This window comes from Oreochromis niloticus, linkage group LG7, assembly GCF_001858045.2.
Source record: "Oreochromis niloticus isolate F11D_XX linkage group LG7, O_niloticus_UMD_NMBU, whole genome shotgun sequence".
Taxonomy (NCBI): domain Eukaryota; kingdom Metazoa; phylum Chordata; class Actinopteri; order Cichliformes; family Cichlidae; genus Oreochromis; species Oreochromis niloticus.
The window spans coordinates 38307113-38331379 of record NC_031972.2 but is presented as its reverse complement, the minus strand read 5'-3'; the positions used below and the strand labels follow the sequence as shown (position 1 = coordinate 38331379).

At 37.8% G+C, this 24267-nt stretch overlaps 1 protein-coding gene across 3 annotated transcripts in view; it reads right to left on the bottom strand.

Moving 5' to 3' along the window:
- The window catches only part of cadps2 (Ca++-dependent secretion activator 2), a 141106-nt gene that overhangs the window by 109628 nt on the left and 7211 nt on the right, over positions 1 to 24267 (bottom strand). For all 3 annotated transcript variants that reach the window (XM_013276593.3, XM_013276592.3, XM_013276591.3), the window contains exons 2-10: positions 18074 to 18187; positions 14319 to 14651; positions 11774 to 11854; positions 10787 to 11017; positions 10256 to 10377; positions 8815 to 8926; positions 6150 to 6289; positions 1213 to 1279; positions 466 to 574 (exon numbers count right to left, since the gene is read on the bottom strand). In XM_013276593.3, coding sequence (XP_013132047.1) covers positions 466 to 574; positions 1213 to 1279; positions 6150 to 6289; positions 8815 to 8926; positions 10256 to 10377; positions 10787 to 11017; positions 11774 to 11854; positions 14319 to 14651; positions 18074 to 18187 — 1309 coding nt within the window. The remainder of the gene's footprint in view (positions 1 to 465; positions 575 to 1212; positions 1280 to 6149; positions 6290 to 8814; positions 8927 to 10255; positions 10378 to 10786; positions 11018 to 11773; positions 11855 to 14318; positions 14652 to 18073; positions 18188 to 24267) is intronic.

The following is a 24267-nucleotide window of genomic DNA, read 5'->3' as shown; positions in this document are numbered from 1 at the left end:
AAAGGGCAGAATAATGAAAAAGAAGCACATCTAAATCTTACTTTGTGACAATTTCATCATATTCCATTAAACCATTTCTTGATGATTTATAATTGATTTCTTTTTAAACTGGTCAGTAAATGTGTACTCCCTACTCTTCTCAAAAGTGAGATATTGAAAAGTCTGTAATGTAATCTTCAAAATAGAGAACATGGTTATGAACAACATTTAGCAGAGAAACAGACACAGAAAATTATAAAAAAAAATTGCATTTAAACGTAATATTTAAACAGCTTTTCTGACAGAGTTTTGGGGAGATTGGTACAATTCCATAAATCAGAGTTGTTTTAATTATTTTATTGGCTCCAATAACTTTATTCTTTGTACACACTCAGTTTCAAGATTATCAAAATCTATCTTGCTATTGTTTTGACAAAGTTTCATTCAGATTGTCAGATCTCAAACAATTTGTTTTTTCGTGTCTACCTGGCTGAGGCTCACAGCAGTCCACTGTGTAGCCCTCCAGCTGCATCAGCTCCTGAGGCTCAGCCTTCTTCTCTCTATAGCTGCACATTGCAAATGTGTACTGACTAACCTGCAGGACAGTGACACAAATTCATGAGCCATCAAAAACACACCGACATACAGTCCTTAGACATGAAAGTTCTCCATGTTCATATTCTTTGCTGCCCCAAATGTGCTAAAAATATGCAACATTTAGTGTTAAGGCTACGCAATGACTTAAATATGAATCATGTCAATGAACTTGTTAAGATTATGATATATTCAGACTGTCACATCTGATTTCAAAAAGATGGTAACAGCAAACTCAAGTCTTCACAAACCAGTGGGCAATGTCATGGTGTCCACTTTAGCTACACAGTGTCTCACTACCAGCCATCATTAAATATGAACAGCCTTTAAACATTTGATTCCAGGTGCAGAGAAACAATATCTATACCTGAAGACGTTACAAGCTCGTGGGGGGTAGCCTGTCACAAAAGCTCAGAAAGTTAATGCCAGCTTAAGTTAAAAAAAAAAGTCTCAAAGAAATTGAGACAACCTGTTTCCTATGAAGGCTGAAGCTTTCATATGTGACTGCTGCATTCTACCAAAACGCTGCTTGAATCAGATCCTTCAAATGTCAGCCCTTTGCTGCTGCTGTATTACACCTCTGTCCATATCAATCACAGCATACAAATTCATCTGAGCAGCGTCTCACCAGTTTCATACCTGGACAAGAACAAAATATCTTTTTTTCCAGCGTTTCCAGACTCTCTGTCCCACAGCGTACAGGTATCTGAAGCACAAAGAAAGACAGTGAGTTACTCATTACTTTTTTACAAACATTTTTTCCTGTAAAACTATAAGTGAACTTCATGTGCAGTACTGTGTTTCACACACTAATTTAACAGATGACTCACTCATTTTACCCATTTATGTACGTCTCATTTTAGCTAGCTAAATAAGCTGGCTAAAATGAGATTAGATTAGAATTATTTTGATGGGTACTTAAAGCAGTTGGAATAGTTAAAAATAAATAAGTCATACGTAATAGTCCTGACTAAAACGGATTTACATCTATTTTAAACTATTTAACCTAATTTGTCAGTTTTACTATTCAATCATGTAAGACTTTCATGTAGAAAATATTTTTTCCAAGGTGAGAAATTTGCATAAAACTTAACCCACTTATCTCTTTAACTGAAAGGCTCAGAAACTCTGCTCAAATTAAATAAAGATATTCTTGAGAATAAAAAAAATACTCTGAAGCATTTTGCCTGATGAACTGTGGTTGCAGTGGATTTTTATAAATGTATGTGTTCCTCTAAATCACAAAAACAAGCAAAGTTACTTTTTTCAAAGTGGCAGAAGTAGTAATTTAAGTAGTAGAAACTCTTATTAGTCCTCTTCTTTAAATGGTCTGTAGAATTTGGTTCATCAGGCTTTGTGCTCATCAACAATGTACATAGTAGGACTTCTCAAAATTATGCTGACAGAGTGTCACTTTATGGTTTACTCTTTCTTTCTTTTTCATGCCCACACACCACACGAGTGTTTTTAGTGCTCAGAGTAGAAAAGCGCTATATAGGAACCAGTCCATCTATCATTTACAAAATGTTACCGAGGGCTGCTGCTGGCCTACAGGACGCACTTTCAAAATACTTGACATACAGCTTGTCAGCTCTAATTCAAACAGCAAGTCTCACACTGAAGAGTTAAAAAGCTTTTTGAAGTTTTCCAGCAGCTGATAAAGATCCTGTAATATCACCGAAAGATCCAGAAGACCCACTAAAGGGGTCCTGAGGAAAGACTGCTTTGTCAAATGTGAAATGGATTTGTGGAGTTCAGCAGGAGTTTTTGTATTTTCTAAAATAAAAGAGCATACATGTTTTCTTTTCTTGTAGTTTAATACATTTGAATGTCAAATGTATTAATTTGGATAAACAACTAACCTTTAAAGTCAATCACTCTTTGGATTTTGTGTCGTCTTACATTTAGGTAGATATCTCTTTCAATTCACCAATAAATGAAGGAAAAGCAGCTTACTATTAATTGGAAATAACTGCTCTTGAAGCTTGTAGGTACAAATGACAAAAAAACCAAGTATAGAAATAGACAACTTCAGGAGAAAGTGTTGTTTTCAACGTTTTGCTTGAGATATTTATTTTCCTCCTGCTTCAGATAAAAGCTTAATATAGTGTTTTAATGCAACCCACCCCGAGAAAAACAAAACCTAAAAGAACAAAAACTACATTTACATTTAAAATATTTACAAGCTTTTGTGAGCCTCTTTGTACCAAATTATTATTTTGATATTATTTTTTATTATGCCTCATATTACAATATGATACCAAATTATTAGTAACAATTATTTTTTATCTAAAGTGAAACTAAAGTAATGAGTTTTGAGCTGAAAGAGGCCATGACAACAACAGCAGCTCAAAATGGAAGAATGACCAGCATGGCCTCTCAATCAATGGCTGCTCCTGGGCCTCCTAAAGCGTGGGATACAGGCAAGTGCAAGTGAGGAAAATCAATCCATGGCGAGACCTCTTTCTTCAGCCCTGATGCCTGCCCTTAAAGAAAAGGCCTCCAGTCAAGGCTGTGGTGTGTCTGGATGGAGAATCTGGGCCATTCTGCATGACTCCAGGTTAACATGTGGCACTGTTCGCCAGCCACTTGTGAAAATTATTTGGTTGTCAGTCCTGCTCCTTCCTGCTGTTTCAAACATCCTTCAGCTGCAAGGATCCAAAGACATGGACGGCTGATGCCAGAAAGTTCACTGCAGACATTTAACAGTCCTCACAGCACAAAAACATCCATCTTAAACTGGTCATTTAGCCAGACATTTAGACTCTCAGGGTTTTAAAGTCTGTCGACACACTGAGCAACTACACTTATTCTCATTGTATTTATATATTAGCTGCCATTTGTTTGAAATAAAAGAACCAATATTACAACAATGAAGAAAGGGTTTGTGTTTAAATCTGGTTATAACCTCAGCAGATTTGCTGCGATTTTGATAAATCGTAAGAAAAAACACATACTTTAAGACAAAGTGATAGAACAGATTATCTGCAACGGCATTAATGAGTTCGTAATACAGTTCATTTATTTTAGCACAAATAAAAAATAGATACTTTGCCTCCCGCAGAGGTGATGTTTAGGGAGAAAAAAAAAGGCATTAAAACGTTATTTTTTCCTCTTTACAAAAATAAAAAGTGTCAGTTATTTATAGTTAGTAATTAATCAATACTGTTTCACACAATACAATTTATGGTGATGTGGAGAACACAAAGACACATTTCCTTGTTAAAATAAGAAAAAAACATTTTCAGAAAATGATGTGTTCATGTTTTAAAACTAACACAGATGCCTAATGGTCAACCTTTGTTTCTAACAAAGGGACAGATTAAAAGAATATCTGCCTTAAAATAACGAATACATGTTGGATTATAAGAAAATGAGATTTTAGCAAATTAATTGGTTTCACTGGGAGAATCTGAGCAAAGTGACATTTTTCATAAAATAACTTTGTTCTTACACACACACACACACACACACACACACACACACACACACACTTGACTTTAAGAGAAGACAGAATCATATTTATGATAAATGAGTGTAGACTGCTGGTTTTCTTCTACTGTTCACATAAAATACAAAAAAATTTTGAATTTGAAATAAAGAAAACGCTGCGTCCAGATGCACAGTATCAACGTTTGGGGATTTAAATAAAGTAGTTCCATTTCGTTTGCTACATCTGTATTCCTGCCCATTTTATTTTGACCATCAAATGTGCTCTTGCATCTGTTGGTCTCCTAATTGAGTTTAATTCACTTTGACTACTTTTTGACTGTCTTTTTTTACAGTCTGAACTTAAGCCCAAAAACAGTGCCAAATGCAAAATCTCTTTTAACAGAATCAATTTTTCTATTTTTCTATATTTTCTTTGCTATAAGAGAAGTAATGAAGTGCTTCAGCTGGACTCTTTTTGGACTCATTTCGTTGACATGTGTGGAGTTATTTTGATAATCTTATAGGTAAAACTCAGAAATGCAGCATGTAAGACACTGACCTCAGTTACTTGGTGGAACAGCATCAAAGCAGCATGCACAGCAAAACCCTTAATAAATCAAATGCCAGAAAACCAACAAAGAGAAGAGCTGAACATGGACCAGAGAGGCAGAAGTAACAGAGAGACCAATACTGACCCCTTGTGTAAACCAAGAAGGCTACAGATGGAGTGCAGTTACCAACCAGCCAGTCAATTATTAAAACTGCCCGACTCCCACATTGTTACTGTAATGAACAGTACAGAACAGAACAGTTTGTCGGCTCCTGCGGGAGGCTCATTAGATGTGTGAGGCTCATTCATACACAAACACATTCATACAAGTGCTTCTTTCTATACCTAAGCGCCTAAAATTTGAAGGCTACATCATGAGCAACTTAGGGTTCAGTATCTCGCCCAAGGATGCTTTGACTTGTAGACTGGAATTGGAAAGCAAACACAGACCTTAGAATTGTTAGACAAACCACGCTTCTGCCTGAGTCATAAACCATGAGTCAAAATGAGAGGTGTGACTCATTCCTCTTATCTTTCAGAAAATAAATCAGAATTTAGTTACATGAAGTCAGATTGTCCAACAGATTGTTTTTTTTCCACAAAGAGTGGAAACACTGACAACTGCTGAGCCCATAGACTCTGCATCATCTTTTCCAAGGAAAAGATTTAAAACTGTTAGTTTAAAACCAATTACAATTATTACTGTAAATTTTGAAGAAGAAAAAAAACTTACTCAATACAACATATATATATATAAAAAAACAAACTCCTCAATTGAGAGATGAAATGTTAGAAGAAAATAAATATTTCTTTCAGCATCACTTGCAGGTTGGAGAATTAGAATTTGCTTCCATCTTCTGGTTAAAATAAAAACTACACAGTAACAACTCAAACAGGTCCTACACAGAAATATTGTAAAAGAATAGTGACCCTGATTTTAGTTGCCATTGAGAAAACCAACCAGGCTAAAAAGTGTTGATAAAAAAAACAAAATAAAACCTTCCTCAATGAACCATTTGTGACATGTTTGTTTGTTACAAACACGCCACAGTGAATAAGTTTGATTGATACCATCATGCACTTGTTTTTTATTTTAATATTTTATGACATTCTAACTGTACTATATTGCAAAAAATATATTTTTGATTTTTTTTTATACTCTGAGCCACAACTGTTTTATTTCCATAGAGACGAAGGACTTAAGCCTACAGTGATTGCCTATGATAAACCTATGATACCAATTTCTCCTCAGAAAACTTGGCTTCTGACATCAAGGTCACCGGGGTTCGAATGTTTCACTAGATTTTTAGTGGAGGTACCGTTGGTATCATTTTGAAAATCCTACATGACTCCGGTCTCAACTTTTCGCATTCACAAGATCAAGAATTGAACTTGTCAGAGAATTTTAGTAGACAGACCTATGGTGTCAAGTCACTTCCTTCTTGAGTTATTACATTTACAAACTTGGGCTGGGCTGTGACTTCTTTGCTGTCCAACTGTCAAGCACTGAAGTAAAAAACTTTGGAAAAAAACCCCCAACTGAAACCTCGCCCACAAAAAAGAAAAATGAAACAGGGTATAGCATGTGACTCACCCGCTGTGCTTCACGTTGGGAGGTTTGTCCATGCGGACAGCCAGTTTGATTTTCAGCTCCGTGTCCTGGCTGTTCTTGGGGACAATCATACGATGGAACTCTGTGTGCTTTGGTCCATAGGTAGTCGGGTTCAGGATTACCTGAGAGGGGAGGAATGGCAAAATAGATCAGGAAGTAGATCTATATATTCCATTCTATAGAAGTCTATAGAAAAACAGCACTCAGCTTCATGACTTATGAGTAAACACATTTCTATTAAATTTACAGTCTTAGTCAATAGTTTCAAATCCTATTTAATACAGTATAATGCTGTTTTTGTAATTTATGCTTTGATTCAGAGTAAAAGAGAAGGTAAATGCGCTTTAAGGCATAAGAAACACTGTCATCTTGCCTACCTAAACCAAACTGCTGCGTATCTTTCCAATGTTTTGCCAGCAGACAGAATCTCCTTTGGGTTTACAGAAAAGAGTAGAATGTATAGAAGTCTATGGGAAAATAGCCCTCAGCTTCCTACCTAAGACCTCAGTAAAGACCTATTTAATAGTTCCTACTAAATTTATAGTCTCAAGTCTTATTTAATAAAGCATAATGTTTTTGTAAATTATGGTCCGATTTGAAGTAAAAGAGGTAAATCAGGCTACGCTTTAAAGCATGGCTACCTTGTAATTGATAAGTTGTGTCATGCAAAGATAACTTCGGAGGCTGTGAGAGAGTGGTCATGAGAAAAAGATGGGAATGGTGAGTGACACCAAGGAGCCACTCATGTAAAAGAATGTCCGATCTTTTAAATGTATGATTTAATAAAAGCAACTGTATTGAGTATATTCTGATGAGCAAACCCAGAGATTTAAAGAAAAAAGTAAAAGAAAGTATTCCTATGTAAGTGAATAAAAAGAAAATATGATTTTAAAGTGTTTTTAAAGCTTGTTTTAAATCACGTATATGTATGTGTAAGTCAAATAGAGAGAGGATGATAAAGTGTGGCTGGACTGTGTGATTGGACGTCACCGTGCATGACACCAGTTGTCATCTCAGAAGATATAATGTCCAGTAAGAGAAGAGAGGAGGTACAAAGGATGACAAGCTATAAATGCTTTGTGCAGAGGAAATAAGTGGTTCTTCCCATTCTCTTCTGTGAGATGAGCAGTTCAGAACATTGGATCAAAGAGTACTCTGCTCTTTTTTGATGATTTTTGCCAATACCTGGTCTGCCAAACAATGACCACATCCTCGCCAACAATTAAATTGTTCACTGGTCCGTCTGGAATTTTGTTTTGGAGTTACAAAAAAACATTACACAATTTTTTTCATTAAATCCCTCCACATATGATAAGACTGTATTAGCTCGTTGACTATTTATCTAGGGCAAGACTAAATGATCAAATTTTAATCTTGATTTCGACTTCCCAAAATTAAATGAATATGTTCAAGCAGTATTAAAATCACATGCTTCATCAATAGAACTAGAAGGAAAACCAAATCAAGCATTCCCTAAATTGGCACCTGACCACATGCTTATATGTACCAATCACAGCTGATCTCATGCAGTAGGAAGTTTCTTTTATGGAGTCCGGGAGAAAAAAAGAAACTTCCAACCAGCAACCGTCAGTCATTGTTTTCACTGTGCTTTGACTTCCCTGACCTTCAATATCTCCTCCATAAACACACTGTGAACAGTGAATTCAGCATAATCAGGATTTAACTTGTATACAACAACAATGTGTTTGGATCTTGTAGATATGTGTGAACCACAAATGTTCTACAAAATTACAAATAACATCTGAAGCTTTTTGAACTTGCAGTTGTCTGACAAAATATGTCTCTCACCTGCCAATCAAATTCTCTAAACCTTCACTGATGGCTTTTTTTCTCCAAACAAATTTTTTAAGACCTCTGAAATTATTCTGACCCTGTTTTGCTTTTGAGAGACTTTTGGCCTTCTGCCAGTAGCCTGTACAGACTTATCAGTTATAGTGTATCTGGAAGTGCTAGGTAACTGGACTTTTTTTCCCCTTGTCTAGTGTTTCTTCAATTTCTGATTGTCAGAAGAAGTCTTAGGAAGTCTTGGTACCCACAGCCCTCTAACAGGTACACCTATGGTACCAATTTCAAAATTCTACATCACTTTGTTCTCAAGTTACCGCATTCACAATCTTGGGTGCCAATGTTTCCTGCCTATCCGCTCCCCAGCAGGGTGACAACATTACCCAATCAGCCTATTATGGTCAAGTGGTTAAAAAAAAGTAGCAGTCACCCAGGTTTCTGAGCAAAAAACCCATCTTTGATACAACATTAAGGTTGTCTCAAAGTTTTAAACAACTTTGATGAATGTATCACACTATACTCATTGATAAACGTGGATAACCTGGAGACAAATATCAATTCATTATCAAAGTTTGGAAATGAAAAAAACAACAAACTCACAACAGAGAAATGAAATTGAAGAAATGTTGTATCTAAAGTCACATTTATTATCAATAACACTATGCCTAAAATGACAATGTAACTAATGCAGACTAAATTACACAATTATTTTCATTTTGATCATTTCACTGTAGTTAATTATCTTTATATAGAGAACTTTTCTAAACAAGTAAATATTATCTACTAAACATTACATACTACATTTTAATAAACCACAATAATAGGTTTTAGGTTTATTCACCTTGCCCAGCTCCTTGTCGTCCAAAGCTAAGACCCCGGTGCTCTCTAGGAAGAGCTTCACTTTAACTGAAGGCAGAGGGTGAGTTGTGGTGAAGTCCCCCTGAGTCCCCCACCTGAAAGACATGAGAATTTTAATGATTTGTAAAGTTGTAGGTTGACACTGCTGTTGACCTACTGCCACAGACACTGGGACAGTGAGGAATTGAAGATAAACAGATTTAACTTGAGCTTGATGGGCCTGCTAACATTAGCAGCCTTTTTGCTGCCTCACAACTAAATGTTCGACAACCACACCATCTTGGTACTGCCTTGGCTGCTAACCGCACAGCAAGCCACATTATTTGTCAGATAATTGTATTAAAAATGCCTGTTAGTCGAAGCAACCACCTCCATAATAAAGAAAAATTTAAGGTTATATGAGACTTAAATTAGTTACATTTTATTTATTTTTTAAAATCCACGTCCTTATGGAACTCACAGAAAGAATGATTTTTTTAAAAGACGCAACTGTAAAATTAGACATAATTAGAAATTTTAACATTGAAATTCACTGGAATTTACTCATTTTTGGAGTGTTTTTTGGGACTTTTCCACCAACTCGCTTCAAATTCAGTCCCAGAGGTTATAATTATTGTACTTATTTTTTTCTGCACAACTTTGTCATGTTCCCTCTTGTCTAGGTGGTCATTAATCTGCACAGCATGACTTTTATTGCTCCAGTCTGTCTAGGTTTCTCCCTTTTTCCATTCATTTTGGTTCTGACCTGAACTGAATAAACTTGGTTGGTCTCCTGTAATTTCCTCTCAACCCTTTATTGTGAAATTAAATTGAAAAGAATATTCTAACAGAATTCTGCCTGGGATAGTATCAGCCCATTTTATTAATGGACCAACAAACTGTGCAGCTAAAATTGACACTTAAAGATTAGAAGCTGGAATTGTGAGTTTAGTCTGATGTAGTTAGCCCCACTGTATATGGGACTGTACAGCAATTTGTCCCCTTCCCCTTCTCTTTTCACTCTTCCCTTCTCAAGTTATCGTATTCACAAAATTTTCAGAAAACTTGACCTCTTACCTTGACCATGAGGTCGAGGTCACTGAACTGTCCAAGACTTTTAGTAGATACACCTATGGTATCAGTTTGAAACTCCTTTGTTCTCAGATTATAACATTCACAAACTTGGGTGGCCAAAATTGAGATCTGGGTATTCTAAACAGCCTAAATCAAGTGTGGGTAATTCATTTTCCCAAGAGACCACATGAGAAACTGGAACTGTTGTAGAGGGCTGCAGTAATAAGTTCAACAGGAGATGAAATAACATGGAGCAGAACTGAGTTCAGCTTATTGCTGCAGACCTCCACAACAGTCACAATTTCACATGTGGTCCCTTGGTAAAATAACTGCCCACCCCTGGTCTGAACAGATCAGGAAGATTAACTCACTGTGGTCTTGAGGCTTCTACTTGGTCGGTCTGTAGCTTTTCTTCTCCTTCTACCTCCATGGTACAGTAAACCATACGGTTTGGGGCCACTGACTTCAGGCCCTGGACCTCCATGATTACAATCTGAGAAAATCAACAGAGGTTTGGCACCAACAAACAGAACAACAAACAAACTCAGTTTTCAACCCAGAGTAACCCATTCACACCACCAGCTTTTACCACTGACACTTTCTCTTTGAAGAAGTAACAGAAAGAGGAAACACACCCAGCTGGAAGAGTTTTGAATGAATGAACTAAAGGTCATGAAGTATCCTAGGATTACCTAGATTTCAAATCATACATTTAAAACAGAATTTTAATCTACTCAGGATATCTTTGTCCAAAAAAAAATTAAAATGTGTTTAATGATCTAAAATATTTTTTTGCATGTCTGTCACAGGCATAATAAATAGTGAAGGGGGCAATTAGCTTTTCACAGCACTGTATTTTGTGAGCAAGTTACCAGCAGATATTTCTATCAACCCAAACACACCTCCAGAGTGAAAGACAAGACGATGTCTGACTTAGACAGAACTCCCTCATCTCCAAGATCTAGAAAGGTGTTATTTATGGTGGAGCGTTTGAGCTTCTGTTTGAAGTCTGGACCTCCTTTAGACACAGGCAGACTCTCCAAATTTGCCATCAGTAGGTTGACAGATGATCGCAGCTCCTCCACATACAGAGCCTCCATGTCAGCAGAGACAAACTTTGGGTATTTCCGTTCCTGAAGGAAACACAACATACATTAAAGTTCATTTTAACGTAAACGTCAACATTGGACGTGTGTCTTTTAGGAAATAAAAGTCATGTGACATTTTCTGGATGCAAGTAATCAATTAGTACTTAAAACAACGAATGAAGTGAGTCAGTGTAGATTAAAATAAACATTAAAAAATTAATAATAGTTTAAGCTTCAGCCAGGAGAAATAACCAGCTGAACCAAGGTGTACTCTCAATGGCAGAGGAACAATATGAGAACAGCCCCACCAAGATGGAGCAATACTGGGAGAATACTAGGATGGATGCAATCCATTCCAACAAAGCTTAGTGGCTAGTGGAGTTAGAGCAGACCACAGCAACCTCCCTGAAAAAGATCCAGCAACCATCACAGAGTCGTAGACATCCAAGACAGAGTCTCAAGGATGAAGAGCTGGACGGCACCAGAAACTGACATATTCACGCCTACTGATTAAAAAAATAAATAAATAAATAAATAACTGCACTCCATGAGCGTCAAGCAGAACAAATGGACCAGTTGCTAATCAATGAGACACACCCAGAAAGGCTAATTGAAGGCCAGACAATGTTGATTTCCAGAAGGGAGCAGTCCCATTCAACTGCCGATCAATTCAAACAAGGGGGCATGTGGGGAATAAAACTGTTTGTACCCATGTGTGCCCTGAACTTATCAGAGCTGTATGGGAGAATGGAAAAGTTTGAATGAGTTGAATCTTTTATTGCACTTCTGACAGATTCTTACCTTGGCAATCTTTTCGGCCAATTGTAACCTTCCATCCAGCTCTCTACGGATCTGAGCTGCCTGCTCATCCATGCTATCGAGCTGAAAAAGAAGGGAGAAAAAAAAGAGGATGTGAGAGGTTCAGCAGGATGTCAAGCCTGTGAAAAACATGCCATATAATATATTTACCCCCCCCCCGCCACACACACACACACACACACACACGTACGTTAATCAACAAACTCAGACATGAAGAAAAGGAAACTTTGTAGCTGCTCTTTCCACCAATGTGTCATATCCGGATAAACTGTTAACTTGGTCTTATATATTGTTTAAATTAGACAGCTTATTGAGAGGGAAGGACTGAGGGGATTTCCCACGGGCAACCAGGAACCACGAAGAGGCCAGGAGGAAAACAACAACCACCAAATACTTGCAGAAAGTGAGGCAAGTCCTGAGGAGTCAGATAAATGGGAAGAACAAGATCCAGGCAATAAACACCTACGTCCCTGCTAGTCATCAGATACCCTGCTGGGATAATCAACTGGCTGAAAGTGGAGATAGAAGGCCCTGACATCAAAACAAGGAAGCTCCTTGTCATGCATGCAATGTTTTTTTTGTTTGTTTTTTTTTGTTTTTATATACACCTATAAAAACTAATGTTCGTCAACATACAACATTATTAGATCTTATGTAGGCCAAACAACAGACACGTCAATGATGATTTTTCACTTGTTGTTTGTCCAATATAATATTTGGTTCTTGATTGGACGTTGCTGACTGTTGACTGTTCAAAGTTTAGTTAAGATGGTGCTGCTTGGTGTTTCAGGTGTGCTCGAAACGTCATTAGATGTAAAAAATAAGGAAACTCGAGCGTGTGAACCGTTGCTTTAAAAAAAAAAAACACAACAACAATTCTTTCTCCCATTTTTTTCCTGGCTCTGAACCTGCCCTAAAGGATGAGGAGGAAGTGTGTGGATGGTTGTTCACAATTCAGTCATGTTATTTTCCTTTAATCAACCTATTTATTTAAAAAAAAAATTTAATGGCACAAATGATTGAACCAATCTATAAACCCCAATCTGAATCTTAAGATTTTTGATACAGACATGAATGAGTTTGTGTGTTTTATGGACTTTCAGGGTGCAGGAGTCTTTTTTGTTTGTTTGTTTTGTTTTCTCAATGCAACAAGTTAATCACATTGTTCAGTGCTACTTTGTATTCCTGTTCTCTGTGGTTACATTCAAATCTGATCAGATGTACTGATAGGAGAGCTCACAATCTGCTCATTAGACTCCATATCACACTTTATTCAGCAGAGTCAAACAAATGTCATAGCTGACATAATGAAATAAAAAGCAAGAGATTGGTTTTTTTCAGAACCATAAGGCGCACTGTCGATGAATGGGTCTGTTTTCATACATAATGTGCACCGGATTATAAGGCGCATTATGTATGAAAACAAAACAGATAAGTCAAACTTTACTCAACTCATTCTTCTTGCTTCCTCCACTTCCGTACCATTGATTCATTAATGCTGAATTCTCTCGCAGCTGCTCTATTCCCATGTTGTTGTAGTATATTAATGACTAACCTTAGCTTATCACATACAAATTGATGAAAGAGGCAAAAACATGTAATTCATGCACCATTTATAGCTCTATACCCAGGGGTTTAAATAGGGCCAAAAAGATCTGGAACGGCATTTTTGGTCTGTTTATCCTGCAGCTTAGTGCAAGATAAACTGGTTTGCTTGCCATACTGTGGTGAACGTAGAGTAACGACTGTGTTGGATTGCTGCACAGCAGCTGTGGTGTTTATGGTCAAAGTCAGGTTACATCAAGAGTAGCAGAAATGAATTTGGATTTAAAGTGATGGTGCTTAGATTAAGTCACAGAATTCTACATTTACATAGGTAAAGTACATACTGAAGCATATAGACGGCAGCACAGGTCAGGTGATCACACCATGTATATAAGAGTAAAAATAGAGAGTTTTGACTCTTTACCTCACACAGAACCAGTATAACTCCTTCTAGGTTTCCCCACACCTGCTGAATTCCAGTTTAACGCCTGATTTTTTTTTCATTAATTTTTTTTTCCAAATATAAAGACAAACACATTCCCTGCTTTAAGTGCAAATAGCATATGCACAATCTTTCTGGTTTTAGCAATGATGCTGAGTGACATAGTGACATGAGAAATTATTTAAAGTGTGGACACAACAATTTGTACAAGTAACAGAATAATATTCTGATTCTCATGGAATATGTTTAAATCCTGAATTTAAGCCAAACATGTAAAAAGGGAGAAAAACCCTGAACTGAAAGGAACTGAAAAGTGTTATAAAAAGACACACAGAAGAAAAATAATTACTGTAGAGAGAAGTTAGGGGCTTTCCACTGATTTTAGTATCTTCTATCTAGCAGGTCTAGCAAATAATTAGAACAGAAGACAGAATTTTTCTTTACATTTAAGCAATGGACGTTGTTCAGAGATTACAAGTATTGACTATTATGCATTCAGTTTGTGTGTCTGGCTGTAACGGTCACCCTCAAGCAGCTCACCTGGCAGGCATTGTACAAGAGCTGGTGCTCAAACTTGCGGATATTGAGGATCTGCTGGAACATCTTGTAGAGTTGCTCTTTACTAAGGATGAGCTCTGAAACAGCACTTAGGTGTGCCCTCTGTGGTTGACGCCACAGGTCCTCATCCCCTCTGTAGATAGCATCATACTTTGCGATCCAGGAACTGAGCACAGTCTCTTTGCTCAGCCCATCGATCTCAGGAAGGCTGCGGACACGGCGCTCAATGTTTTTCTTGAAAACCTCACGAAAGTCATTAGCTGAATAGCCACCGCTCTGAACCATCCGGGAAATACGCTCACTCTTTAGGAAGCCCTGCAAAGGAAAGGCAACGAGCACTGAAAACACAGATTTTAGCATAAAAAAAAACCAAAAACCTGGGAACCTGTAGTTATTTCTACTAATTCTAAGTAAAGATGTGTTACATAAAAAGAATGGCTTTGATATTATTTGTTCTGTCTCTTTGTTGTAAGTGAAATCCAAACGTAAATGTAAATGACAGCATGTAAATATAGAAGACTACACTATAGTCCATGGAGAGCTATTCATACTAATATTAAGGTCATATCACAAAGGATATAAGGATAAGATCCTAACCAACAGTGGCAGGTTGATGAAACTCACATATGTGGATGAACAGTTGTTCTAATTTGTTGAGATAGCTCTCTGTCTCCTTAGCTTGGTCATTTTGGGCTAGCTGCACTGAAACCTGAAAATCCACCTGTTAGCTTGTGGAGGAGAGCCTGTTTGAGCCAGGTGCCAAGAAAAACACGAGGTAGGAAAAAGAATTTCCTGCATAATATTTCCTGTGCACGGTTTAATGTTTACTGCAGGAAGACATGACAAATATTGGACTTTCTAAACACAGCCAACCAATCCAAAAAAATATATGGCAACCCATGACATTTGGTTGCTGAGGACGAGGAGCAAATTGTGAGAGTTATGGCAGCAAGCGACTGACGATTGATATTGATAGTGACTTTTGAAATTTTGAGAGACTTGTGATACACTTTTTGTTCTGGAAGAAGAGAAGAGGGGGAAGATGCGGAGGAGCCTCTGACATCTACACAGAATCTCACTAGGATGTCTGCAGGGAGACAGAGGAGGCATAACAAGCTCACCAGGCCCAGATCGCCACTGGCTCAGGCAGCGGAGCCACAAATCAGCTCTGAGCCCTGGAAGTCAGAAGAGGATGCCAACACTACCCCAGAAGTTAGCAGGTTCCAGCCACAGAGAACACCAGGAGTTCAGGTAGAGACACTTTGCCCCCATTAGGGATGTGAATTGATAAGAATCTGCTGAACTTGACTCCATTATTGTTATCACTTATCGAGTCGATACCTAATCAGTTTTCATTGGCTCCACTTTGAGAGTTACCACCTAAGCAGCATATCAAAGATACATCAGGCAAATTAACAACATGTTGCATGCTCAAGTGTTTGTGCATGTTGGAGGTATTTCCCCTTTTTGTTGTGGTCAGTGTTGGGGTCATTACTCAAAAAATGTAAAGTAAAAAAAGTCATTACATATTACACTGAACACTTTTCTTAAAAACAGTGCAGAACTTTACTTAATTACAAGCTGGACACAAGCATTCGTTATACTACACACACACAAGAAATATAAAGAAAAGCTCAAACTTATATTGTACTGAAATAAATGGGAGTTGTTGAAAAGGATAAATGTCAATTTTTCTCCGTTAAGACCTTTTGGAGTCAAGTGTCCAGAGTGAAAATCCAATAAAAGTCACACTGTAAGAGTAGAGTATTAATGTCCCCTCCTCTTTTTGGAAGCTGTGCATGCTCGATCCTAAGATAACCAAGACAAGACCAATTTTGATTCATATGAATGAAATGGTTGCCAACTGGACTTTTCTGATCATGATACCACAGCTATGTTCAGAAATTAACTTTTCCGAAGCCCACCCACAAGGATGCGTGCTTATAAATAAACTGACTGATTAGTAACAAGCCATTCATTTGATTCAGGTGTGTTGGAACAAGGATGCATCTAAAAGCTGCAGGACAGTAGCTCTCGAGGACTGGAGTTGGAGACCACTGGTCTAAAGTTTTTGAATGATTCAGCACTCCTTAGGTTTTTGTTTTGTTTGGGTTTTTTTTTTTTATCCTCTTTTTAGACAGAGATAACATCAGCTGCACACACACAGAGGCCCAGAGTTACTGCTAATATCAGAAATGTAATGCTGTCCTTTCAGATTTTAACATCAGACTGAGGATGATATAAAACTGAAGATTTAAACAGTTTTAGATCCATCACACTCACAGAGCACTCTACACCCTGCTAATATGGAAACTTTAAATAAAAACAGCAGGAGAAAGTTTCATAGAAGTCTAATTTGTTATTTTCATTTAATAATTGTGATGACCTTTGACCTGTATCAGGTTTTAATTGTGTCAGAGAAAATCTCATGTGCGCTTCATGCAGCTGAGTACATTCAGTGTTTAAAACAGAAGCTCTGCAGGTCTGAGCTCAGCAGCTTTGTGAAACACCAAACTGAGGTCCCGTTAATGCTGATATCTAATGACGCTCTTTCTCTGCATTTTGCATGTGGAGGAGCTTTACCTCCTCCACATTGTCAATGATGATTTTCTGTTGCAATCTGATAGTAGAAATTTCATCAATTTGGAAGTCAAGAGACTTTTCAATGTCCTCGACTCAGCTGTCCAAGTCCTCCTCGGCCCCATGTTACCGGTTCCACCGGTAAGCACGTTCAGTCATCTGAATCCAACACCATCCTTATTTGTTACCTTTTGGAAAGCACTGCCTGTGTTTTCAGTTGTTGACATGTCATTATCATTTTCAATACTTTACATACATTTGTGATTTGTATGGAAGTATTTTTAGCATACTGCTATGTAGCTTTAGGTCTCATTGCCCGTTATTTCATTTGTATATTAGCATCTCAGAGATGCATTATTATTGTGCTTAGGAAAGTTGCCCAGCTGCCTAGATTTGTGACATTGTATAAAACCTTTCACGTGTAATGCATACTTGGGCAGCATTTATACAACAGGACTTTCACATTGTTGCTTGCAGTGTATATCCATTGTTTATATGGCAACATATGTAAATGAGTGTGAGCAGGATATGTTTGTTAATTTCTTTCAGTTTTACTCTGGCAGCATTTTGAAGGAAACGTCTTAATAAATGAGACAATAGGCCTGTCAGATGTTGGAGTTATCCGTCTGCTTATCTGTGCTTGAAACCGTAGAAGTAGAACAAGCAAGAAAGCTGTTGCCACTAAAGCTGGCTATAATGCTGCTGCTACTACCTTGTTTAAATAGATTCACATTTCAAATTAAGTAGTGCATCATCGATAACATTAACTCAGTAGAAAGGAAAAATAGGATTTACTTATATATGTTGCTACAGCATTCAAGGCAGTTTATAAGCATAGAAATGTATCCTTTGTTTCATACTAGCCTCAGTCAGCTTTGCAAAGAATAAACATAGTTCTAGAAGTTTCATGTCAACATTAATATCAACCAACTGGGAAAATTCACCACCTCTGTTGAAAGCAACTAAGGAGGACACAGTCTAATAACTATAGGAGTATATTGTCAGGTTGGTTACACCTTTCTGTCAGACTGTTTGTGGGTCAGAAACAACATAACAGGAATTAAGGCAATGCCTGAAGAGAGTCCCAGTCCTGCCATAGAATTGTAAAGCTAAAATCACATTTGTTGTGTTTTACAAAACTCACTCAATCACCTTACCTCATAGTAGCTTCTCACAGCGTTGCAGAAAGCTTCATCAGCCACAATTTGAGTTTCACCATTGAGGAAAGCAAGAAAACGCTCCTTTACTGCCTGTAGCTGCTGCTTATTGACCTAAGAAAGACAAAAATGAAGCACAGAGAGAAATGAGAGAGTGATGGCAGAGAAGGGCATAATTATTATAAAGTGAGAGTTTAAGATGAGGAAGTGGCAGTATGAATGGAAAAACAAATCAAGTATAAGCTTAAAGTCAACCTGCCTTGTGGGTGGTTTTCAAATTCTTCATTCCATACTTTGGGGTGATTCAAACATAATTCCACCACGGATAAAAGTTGTGGTGACCGTTATGCTACATACATGCAACATGTGTTGAATATAACACATCAAACAAATGCAAACAGAGAATGTGGTATTTCATTTGCATGGGCATGTTGAATACAGAAATATAAAGAACTGCGATTTATAATAGAACTTATATAATTTATTTATAATAGAACTTAGAAAAAATATTTTAATTACTCAGACGTTGGATTAACAAGATCTGCGTCAAGTGTTGAGGAACCAGGACACACTGATGAGAAGTGGGTTACTGGAGCAAGAAGACTTGAGTGGAAAAGGAATGAGAATAGGGAGCTATTGGAATGCTACTACATGAGTAATCCCAGCAGAAGGGGTTACATGAAAACAAAACGAAAAATTGAACTTGAAATCTGAGCAAGCACCTAGCACACTGCCATGGGAATGTGAAATTCACAGAGAAACCCCATGATCTCCCCACTGACATGACCGCTACGGCACCGGGCAAACATCCAGCGGCCCCACTCCTGCTAAAATAGACTTATGCTCTCTCTCTGATTTGATACATTTTTCTGTGTTTTACTACTTTACTCTTTCTATTTGAAAGAGCTCTCAGCCATTTGAGAGGCGTAAGAGCCTCTTTTTTAGGACCAACCCATCAATACATTTTTGCTTAACACAAGTAAAAAAAGAACAAAAAACAATTAGAAAACATTGTTACTAATCACACATTTGGTTATATATCTTATCAATTAAGATAATAAAATATATCCTTTAATTAAACTGTTTATACACAATATGGCACTCCCTCAGCTTGGATGTAAATAGTTCATGTTGTGTGTGCACGTGCGTTTTAAAAGTTAATATTCATGCATTTCCTTTCCCCTATTTCAACAATGGAGTAATGGGGTAGAAGAACTGGGATATAGAAAAATGCCCACCCCTCTGTCTTTTGCTATTTTTTTTTTTTAACTAATCTTATTCAATTACCTTTTTGTGTACTTGTTTTTTATGCTGTATCCATTTCTAGTATCACAAGAGTAGGGATGCACCGATCCCGATACTGGTATCGGGTATCGGTGCCGATACTGTAAAATGTGTGCGTACTCATACTCGTAAAAGTCAACCGATACCATGAACCGATACTAATGTAGCCCGGATGGGAATTTGGTAGTAGATACTCATAATTCCCATGGACTTGAACGCCACATAAGGTGTTCACAGTTCACAGAAGAGAACGGCATGGAGAGATGCACGAGGTTAGCTGAACCAAAGTGAGAGACTCGGCTAGTTTTACTGAGGTTAACTTGCACAAAAGAGTGTGTGACTAGCAGTGTTGGGCAAGTTACTTTCAAATAGTAATTCAATTATAGTTACTAGTTACTTCTTCAAAAAAGTAACTGAGTTAGTAACTGAGTTACAATATTCTAAAAGTAATTAATTACTTGGAAAAGTAACTATTGCGTTACTTAAAAAAAAAAACAAAGAACGTTTAACCCTCTGGCGTCCAGGGTATAATTGGCCATTTTTTTACTACTCTTGATTTTCTCTCCACATTTTACCTTTAAAAACTATTTGCTTTGCCTTGTTTGGTATCATTCTTTTTAGCGCAACCTCACGTGCCTGAATTTACAGTTATGTTCTCATTTTGTCATACTGTATAACCAGAATTGATCTAAAATCAGACAAAAAACATAAAATCAGAGTAGAAAAAGTTATATTTTTACTGTAACAACCATAAACATGTTTAATGAATCATATTTTATAACTTCAAATGCAAATATTAATTGTCAATTTTAAAATCCTATGCACAAGTTTTGCAAACAACAAAGTTATTTGCATCCATTTACCTTTTACCCTTTTTTTAAATAACCATTTCAAACTATTTACAGAACAATCAGCTGTTCTTCAATAAGATGCCACAAATTATTTGTGCCACTCCAAAAAAATCATTTCTGTCCACTATAAAGGAGAACATCACAGCCTGATACCTGCAGGTCTGACAGCAGCAGGTGTATCACTGCTGTTTCTACCTGGAGACAGCAGTCGCCTCATTGTTCTGACACACAACACAAAACTATCCACAACACTACACACTAACTACACAAGACAACACATTAACTACACACTCCAAACATGCTAAACGTCACAAATCTCACATCTCAAAACTCGCTCTCTCTTTCTCTCTCTCTCTTTTCCTGCTCTCTCTCCCTCTCTCTTTCTCTCTCCCTCTTTCTCTCTCTCCCTCTCTCTTTCTCTCTCCGTCACTCCTAAAACTTCCCCTGTTTTGTTTTGTTTTTTTGCTCATAAGCAGAGAGTGCTTGCTAGCGCTAACGTGGCGAAACTATTGAGGAAAAAACGCCGCGTATATATCGTTTATCATGACTCTGGTTTTACGTGGCCTATCGACACAATTTATAAACTAGCACCTTGTTGCTTTGTCTTTAAGTGGTCATGTGATCGGCTTACCACGACTACTTTATTCTTCCTCAGTCAAACAGCAGCACTCATGCGATTGTTTTGCCTCCTTAGCTCCAGGTGTTGTGCTAGACAGTGATCGTGATTACCGTCTGTGCGGGAGCGCGCAGCTGCTTAAAGCTGTAGCGCCCAGATTACTTACAGCTACTTCCTGCAGCTGATATAAGATGCGGTGAACTGAACACAGCTTCAACTGTTTGTTGAAAAATAGTAACGGACCGCGTTACCTTGTTAGTAACTGTAACGGCGTTGTAACGATAGGAATAGTAATTAGTTAGATTACTCGTTACTGAAAAAAGTAACGCCGTTAGTAACGCCGTTACTTGTAACGCCGTTATTCCCATCACTGGTGACTAGAAAGCTAACTGTGTGAGAGCTTCGCAACAGAGTGTGGGTGAAGTGACTTTTTGTTTCAACGGTCGCACCACCGTCCGTGGAAAACTGTGTTTCCAGCCATGACCGCCGAGGCTAAAGGCTAGCCCGGACTGCTTGGCTGCGCCACGGAGGCAGCTGCTATGGACTGTCGGAGAGCTGGACAGTGACTGGCTAACGCGCTGTAGCAGAGACAGCATCGGGTCCACAGGGAGTGGATTCAGTGTGGGACTGGTGAACGGCGACCTACCGAGCAACGGAACTGTAAGTCAGACTTTTGTGCTCTTACTGGGCAGAAGAGGATTTTTCTCCATCGTCCGGCGTGAGCAGCAAACAGGCCTGCAACAAGTGTGAATGTGAGTGTGTGTGGGGCCCATGTGTGAATATTGTATGTTTAGTGGATTTATATAACGTGTTTTGGAGTGTATATTAGTGAGTCACTTACCAAAAGGTGATAACATAAGTTGGGTTGTTTAATATAATTTGAAAGGGAATTATTTCATTTATACAGTGTATTTCATTTGGTTAAGGAATTGGAATATCATTTGAGTTTAAAAAAGGGATGTGTTGTACAGTATTTGTCTCTGCCCTTACGTTCAGTAAACGTTTCGTTTGTGTTAAAGAGCTGTGTGGGGTCGTTTCTTTACTACCGGTTAACTTTAACTTGTGTGTGGCAGAAGTATCGGTTTTTGTACTCGGTATCGGCAAGTACTCAGATCCAAGTATCGGTATCGGATCGGTTTGAAAAAATTGGCATCGTTGCATCCCTACACAAGAGTAAGAAAAATTCATGTAAAAAGGAAAAGTTGAAAATGAAATTTGATGGAACTGTGGTATTAGTTATGCTAAAACATTGAAGTAAATTGAATTTTATTTATGTAAGCACCACATCACAACAATAGTCAACACACGTGGCACCTTTTACATATATATTTTAATTAATTAATTACATTTTTATTTTTTTTTGACAGCACTTACTATCCAAGATTTAACCGGTCACTGCCATTATTTTAACACTGACCTCTACAGCTGGCTGTGATGACATAAACACTTTTTAATAAACTATTGCAAAAGTAAAAAAGGTGAAGTTTATCATTTTGTCCACATCTGTCACCTTGTCAGCAAACCTCAGTCAACAGCTCTCCAGTTCTGCTTTTCAGGTCTGAAGTTTATTTGCTCTGATTTGTTCTCCACACTCTTGACTCTCTGCTCTGTTCAGCTACGGTTCCTCTGTTGCTCTGTACAACCACCAATCCGCCCGGATCCCCATATGTACATAATCCACTCTCCCATAGCCCAATGCGTGACCCATTCAGCCAGCAATAATTATCCATCTGTTATCTAACTGCAGTCTGCTAGTTCCCACGGTAATGGCGACAGATGGCTAATGTCGCTATTGGGGCTATTGGGTAATTGTTCATAGTTGAACAGCTAATGTTAAGGTTTACTACTTAATTACTTCCAAAGAAGTACATTCTGTTCATCTGGAGGTCACATTTCATCACTCATCTAAGGACTTGTTCGGTCTCAGCTGACTGCAGGTTTCCCCAACCTTATAAACAGTCTTTTTGAACATCATATCATGAAGGCCCTGAGTAAATTTGGTTATCCCAGTTGGACAGTTGTGAAAGCTGGGAAGGCACCTAAAGAATGCTCCAGAGAGAGATAAGGATAGCTGCTGCCTGAGCGACAACCTTTAGTGATCCCAGCAGTATCAGAAGAGCTGGGATCCATCTTCTTTAAGTATCTCGTCTCTGTGGCTTTCAAACCCTAAAACACACTGCGCAAAAATTGGTCCACCCTAAGGATCTGGTCACCTGGCACAAGTAGAGCAATATAGTGTACGCTGTTAAGTGCCAAATAAACTAAAAATAAACTACTGGTGAACCAAAAACTGATGAAACCAAAATAGCTTATCTGCTAAATGTTGGAAAGAGTTTGAAGAACAAGATTACTGCACATTAGAGGCTCCATCTCATCTGTGACACAAGGTGGTACAATGAGATATAAAATAGCTTAATTTGTATTTTATTTTCAATTTTCACGGTGATCTTCATGTTTATTTCTCTCACCACAATGATTTGTTATTCTACTTTTTCTAACTTGTATTTTTTTTTTTTTTTAAACTGCTCCCTCTGTCAACTATAAATCAATAACATCGAGTGAGGCATGTAAGAGTGTGCTGTAAATTGATTAACTACAATAAAGAAGCTGAGGTCACATGCCTACCGCAAACAGAGTTTATTGAAACAGGAACTGAAGGCGTCACTGAGTGGCTGAAGGAGAAATTCTGACAGACTACTCCTTGGTTGTGACTGCAGTGTTTGTCGAAAACCATTCTCTAACTATCACGTTGGGCTGCAGCTGGAAACCATAGTCCTTCAATGAGTTTGGCTTAGAGGTTTCTGCTCCATTATTCTCCATTTGCTACAGGTTCCTTTTGCAATGGTTCTCCAGCTCACAGCAGATCACCAGATAAGAACAAGGTCTACAGTCACCTGCTGCAGTGTGTGAAGGAAACGGTAGAGTCTGACAACGAAACATATCTTTCTGAAGGGGAAAAGGACCTGAATAACAGAACCTTGTCAGCCTGCCAATAAGAAAAGCACAAGAGGGAAAGGCTTTTTCAGTCAAAAACAGACTGAATGTTGTTCTCTTAGATGAAATTGTAAAAATTGTAAAGTTTATGTAAGAAACACTTGACTGAGTTAATGATTTATGCTAAAGGGAAGTAGGCAAACTCCAAAAAATACATTAATAATAATAATTACTGAATCATTTTTGTTCAACAAATTATTAAAAATAACAGAAAAACTATATTTTTGACAAATAAGAAGACACAGGCTCACTGAGCACTATAAAGAAGACAGATCATTTTATCTGTCTGCAAAATGTCCATTATGAGCCTGAAAAATGACTTTCATCATATTAGCAATTTTGTTGATAGGTCTGTAAGAGTTTCTTCGAAGAACCAACTCTGTCTCTTTCCATCTGGCTATGAGCTTGATACTTGACTTTTTGATAACAGTTCTCATGTTAGACCTAGC